Consider the following 6,000-nt stretch of genomic DNA (forward strand, 5'->3'; position numbering starts at 1 on the left):
CACTCCTTAGTCAGTTGTGTCATATCATTAAAAATTACTTCTGTAGTAGAACTTCTCTTCACCACACACACACACACACACACACACACACACACACATTTTGAATACAAGAATCTTCAAATACATCTCTGAGAGAGGTTTGAATAAATTAAATGGCTAAAAACTTAATATAACCAATTTATGTTTTTTGGAGTGCTTTTTTTATGTTGTTGCTTTAACATTGAAGAAATTATTTTTCCCTTACTGACATGTTGACTATATTTAAATAATCTCTATGAGAAAACATAACATTCTGTAAAAATAGAATTCCAAAATAATTATGAAGTTGCTAAAAATTGAGAATATGTTTATATAGATAAAATAGATTAGAAAATTTAAAATATTTATGTGTGACTTAGGTTATAATAGCATATAAGTTTGGCTACTTGTTTAGTTATTTACAGATACTAAAACCACACCTAACGCCATGTAAAAACATGATTTATAGTAGATACATTTCTATAGTTAACACTTTTGATTTTATTTGTAAAAACTCAATATAAGTGATAAGAAGTCATGTTTTCTAAGTCTATAGGCAGAGGCTAGAGTACTCCTTTGTTTTTATAAGTATGAACTTTTCCAAAAGGTGATCTTTTGGTTCCTTAATCCTCATTCCTCTTTATCAACAAATACTTATGTATTTTTTCTGCAATATATTTACATAAACATCTTTTAAAAAATTTCTTACCCAATAGAATTTTACAAATATATATGTGGTATAAAGTATATATTAATAAAGCCAACACTTGTATACCAGCTTAAAACTATAACATCAATACATGTTCATAATTGGAAAAAAATGGAAATAATCTGAATGTATAATGAGAGAAGGATGTGTAAATGCATTTGAACTTGCTTTTTCACTTAATGTACTTGGGTCCTTTTGTGGTCCACCTCTGAGCACTGTCTTCTGCCCCTTGTCCAGAAAATATATATTAGTGTTTGTTCAGATTAAGGGTAGTCTCCGGGTACCTAAAGTACTGCTGGGAAATAATTTGATTCACTTATTATATTAGGTATAGTTTTTTTTTGTCCCGGCCATAATCTAGTAAATGTAAATAGAATCTAAGAATTAGTCAATGTATTTATTATACTAATAAAGCAAAAACTATAATAACTATGATGTACTAACAATATACAATGACATGGTTTCCTCTTTCAGTAAAATCTTAGTAAATGTTCACTTAGTAAATAGTGAAGGTTCCAAAGGTGAATCACAAAATCCACTACTAAGAACAGTGAGAAAACTAAGCAAGGGAGTCAAGCGTTCACCCTCTCTGTGGCCTTTTGTAATATCCCTGCTATTCTAAGGCATTGGGGGTTGGCCTATACCTCTCTAACCTTTCTAAGAGCATTTCTGATTGCTAGAGAGAGTTCAGGCTGTCACTATCCCCAAGAGATTGGCTCTAGTACCCACTGTGAATATCAAAATCCCATGCATACCAACGGCCCCCACAGTCAGCCCTGCAGAACCTGTGGATATGAAAAGTTGGCCCTCCGTGTCCACGAGTTTTGCGAATACCGTATTTCTGGATTTGGTTGCAGATGCAGAACTGTGGATGTGAAGGGCCAATTGTATTTATTGAAAAAAAATCTACATATATTAAAGTGGGCCCCCACAGTTCAAACCCATGTTGTTCAAGGATTAACTATAATCATTTTATATATTATAGGGAATTTATTCGAATTTAATAATTCAGAAATTAATAACTGAATAATCTCTGTGGCATATGGTCTAGCTGAGGAATACATAACTTCTTTGTATTCTCTGTGCGTGTTTGGTTAATTCAACTTCAGCCACATTAGGAATGCCTGTCGTGAGTAAATATGTGGTTCATGATGATTGCGATTATCTTTTAGTTCGTATTTGTGAATGTAGTTTAGAGACACAGTTTCTCTCATTTGAGAGATAAATGCCTCAGGCATTTATAAACCACTCTATTTGGAAATAGGATATATAGGGAAGTCAAAGATTAGAAGTCCAAAAAGTGTCTATAATCCAAACACTGTAGTAATATCGTCTCTGTCATGGTTAAATATTGGAGCAAGTATGGATGTTTATTTATTAATCTTGTAACTGAGAACTCTCACAAGCCTAGTAGCACCTAAAATAAATGTTGACTTACCATAAAGTAACTAATCAAAAGTTTATTCCATGACATAAGCCTGGTAATTTAGGCAACATTTTAGAGCTGTAGATATTCAGGCAATCAGTTGACTGTTATCTCTGTTAGCTCTTTGTGGCATAAACAAATATTCTCTTGCGGAAATTAGCAATTTTTAAAATATCTTCTTGAAGAGATTTGTTTTATAAATACGAACATTCTAAATACATTTTGTCTTTAATTTTTATTCTCAGGTTGGTGAAACTAGATGCAAAAAGGTTTGTACTTCTAAGTCTGATCTGAGATCGAATGACTTCAGCATTGTTGGAAGCTTACCAAGAGATTTTGAATTATCCAATTATGACTGCTATGGAAAACCCATTGAAGTCAACAATGGACTTGGGAAATCTCAGGCAAAGAACAACAAGAAGCCTCCCCCTGCCAAACCCGTTATTCCAACAGCAGCAAAGAGAATTGATCTTTATGCAAGAGCATTGTTTCCTTTCTGCTTCTTGTTCTTCAATGTTATATATTGGTCTATATATTTATGATAAATTTTTTCCATTTGTATAAAATAAAATTCCATTTCATTGTGACCAAACCCACTTACAAATGCCAATCTGTGAAAATCTTTGCATTTTCATAGCAATATATTGCATTTTGGATGCCATTGGTTTGAAAAAAAAATGTGACACCTTTATTTTGAATGGCAGCATGATTATATAATGTCTGTGCTCTAACAATGATGTATATATGTATAATGAACATATTGCTTTAGGAATAAATGAAAGATAAATATACTACATAATATAAATGCAAACAGCTCTCTTCAGTTAATATAAACTGCAAATATTTCAGATAATTCTGATAATAAAATGATATGCACGCTGAATCCTGTTATGGGCAACATTCTAATATATGTAGTATTTCAAATTTCCTTCCTTGTAACTTTCAAAGAAAGACATCTTATTCTTGTATAATTTTAGAAGGTATTATCACAGATTATGCAAAATTGTATTACATATTGTTTAAACTTTGTAAGTAGAAATATATCCATTACAATTCTTCAGGCTCTATGGAAAAACAAAGTTCAAAAATTATGAATTTGTAAAATCAACTCATTTTAAAGTGTACTTGTGTTGTCAAAATGTCAGATAATGATTCACAGTAAGTGTTTTTGAAACAAAGGGAAACCTGGACTTATGTAAAAGCGTACTGAATTCTGCCTTCTGATAAAATAAAAAATAAATAAAGGATAGATGCATTGATTAAATATTTAGGATAAAAGAAATTCTACTTAATCCACCTTAAAACCTAAATATATTTCCATGGATTTCATTTGTTGATACAGAGTACACAAAAACATTGTGCCTTAAATACAGTCATACATATTTTAAATTGGAATGCAGTACTAGACATGTGATTTTACCTCATTTTTAAGAAGCCAAAAATAAATATTCTATTACCAGAAGTAGCTTGGGTTCAAAATAAACCCATAATCATTAAAAGATTTTTAACTTCTTTATTTTATTAAAATGCTTACATATTTTTGCTTAAATTAAAAATGTTTTCTGAATCAATTTATTTTTTATTTACTTGAATATTTTGGGATTTGATACAAAATATTTAAAGATTAAGTAGATAATATCTGTGTTTATGTTAGACTTCACTTCTACTTGTCTTTTCTTTCTTGCTAAAAGTCTAGACAACTGAGATTTAGTTACTTTGATCTTGTTCCAACCTGAAAGGAAGCACTAAGTCTCAGTTTATGAGACCTCCCATTTCCTAATAATATCACATCCAATGCACCTTTTTATTTATGCCATAACTGAAATTGAACTATCAGTAATTCACATAACATAAACATAATACAAAAGAAGTATGCTTACATTATTTGGAGAGTTTTGTGGCAGCTGAGAGCTTGTGTGGCCAATTAAATAATAAAATGTATTAAAATATTATTTATTCAAATTGTCATAAGTAATTAAGTGCAATTCAATTTATTGAAGACTTTAATTTCTAAAAGATTCTCACTGATCATTAATTTTTTTAATGTAATATAATCTAATCCTCTGTAGTCCTTCAAACACCTTCTAGTTGCAAAAGCATAGCTATCTGAATAATTTTAAAATGCTACAAGTAACCCTATTGATGGACTTCAATATCCTACCAAGACCCCGGGCAATAGCATTTTAATGGAACTGTGGTAGAAAAAAAATGTCTTGAGTAGGGCTTAAATCATTAAAGTTTTTATTTGTAATAATTACATTTGCTTATAATCTATTTTTTTATTTTTGAAAATTTTATTCATGTTAGGGAATTTGATCTAGGTATAATTTTGAGTGGAAAATATACTATATGGAAGACAGGTCTCATTACTAAGAAACTTATTTGTTAAAAATAATGTGAATGAATTTATTTTCTGTAATATTATAGCCTCTTAAGATCAATTTTGATACCTAAATATATATAATAGCTACCCCAGCATTAAGTGTGTATATATAACTATAAAGGGAACTTTAGACAATGATCATAACCAAGAAGTGTCCACTGACCATTAGTTTGTAATTCTTATCTCAAAGGTTTAGTAATTTAATTCCAGGGTAGTTCTGATATGTGTATTTTTAATATTATATATTTCTAGGAGATTTGCAGACCTACAGGGTCTGCTGATACCTCAAATTCAGTGCTTTCAAAATAAAAATTATCACCTCCTCCTCACAAATCAGTAGGTTCTCTTATTTTCTATTTATGTTAAAGTCATTGCTATTCCAGCCACTCATATTAAATCTTCCTTCCTTTCCCACACTGTCTATTATTTCAAGTACCAAGTCCTGTAAATTCTCCTTCTTACACCTACCACCTCGCCATTCCTGCTGACACCATCCTAATTCAGTTTCCCATTCTAGTTAATCAGACTATTTCAGCAGTCTACAGTCTCACTCCACTATAACTCAATTCAATTTTGAACTAACTTTGTAAAAGGAGAAAGATTTATACTATCTGAAGAGAAACCAAAGTATTGAACTAATTCTGTAATTTTTATTTTTTAACTGCACAGTAATACCTGAATATGTTGATATATTATAAAACAAACAGAGGTATTTAGAGTAAGCACTCAAAATTACTTTCATAGCCTTCTCTCTTTAAACTATCCTCTCTTCCCCAGAGGTCATTATTATTTCATATTTGTCCAGATCTTTTTTTTTTCCTCAGACCTTATTCTAGGTATTTCCAACCTCTATCTAATTTTTAAATATAAAAGATAATTTAACATAATGGGGTGTAACAAATGGGATTTTACCTTATGTATAGTTTGGCAATTTTTTTCCATTTAATATGCCTTAGAGTTCTTTCCAGGTGAGGACATATTTGATATTCAAAAATCTAACTTCTGCCACCTGTTATTCTATAGAACGAATGCACCTTAATTTAACTTCTTTTCAAGTGGAAATTTAGGTTGCATTTTTTTCCTAATACCAAATAGTACTTCAATAAATATCTTTATGCATGTATGTGTATATTTTCATGAAGCAGATGCCAGAAGTGGAACTGCTGAATTGAAAGATGTTTACATTTTAAATTCTGGTAGTTTCTTTCAATTTCCCTCCCAGAAGTTGCTAATGTAGATTTTCACCATGATATCTCCAAGCTCTCACAGTAGTCATCTTTTAACCTATTTTATGTTGTGGACACATTACTTTTTTTTTAATTTTTGACATTGTTTCAAACTTTCAAAAAAGTTGAAAAAATATTACGAAGAATTTCTGTGTACCCTTCATCCAAATTCCCCAAATGGTAATGTTCTTTCATACCTGCTTTATTTTTCTTTCCACACTCTGTATGCATGAGACTT

The 6,000-nt window shown here is 30.5% G+C and overlaps 1 protein-coding gene across 2 annotated transcripts in view; it reads left to right on the forward strand.

Annotated features, from left to right (window-relative positions):
• GLRB (glycine receptor beta) overlaps positions 1-3,719 on the forward strand; it is a 64,465-nt gene extending 60,746 nt beyond the window's left edge. For both annotated transcript variants that reach the window (XM_045550680.1, XM_045550681.1), the window contains one exon: positions 2,399-3,719. In XM_045550680.1, coding sequence (XP_045406636.1) covers positions 2,399-2,695 — 297 coding nt within the window. In that variant the 3' untranslated portion in view covers positions 2,696-3,719. The remainder of the gene's footprint in view (positions 1-2,398) is intronic.
• The last annotated feature ends 2,281 nt before the right edge of the window (positions 3,720-6,000 follow it).

The sequence above is a fragment of the Lemur catta genome, chromosome 5, assembly GCF_020740605.2.
Source record: "Lemur catta isolate mLemCat1 chromosome 5, mLemCat1.pri, whole genome shotgun sequence".
Classification (NCBI taxonomy): domain Eukaryota; kingdom Metazoa; phylum Chordata; class Mammalia; order Primates; family Lemuridae; genus Lemur; species Lemur catta.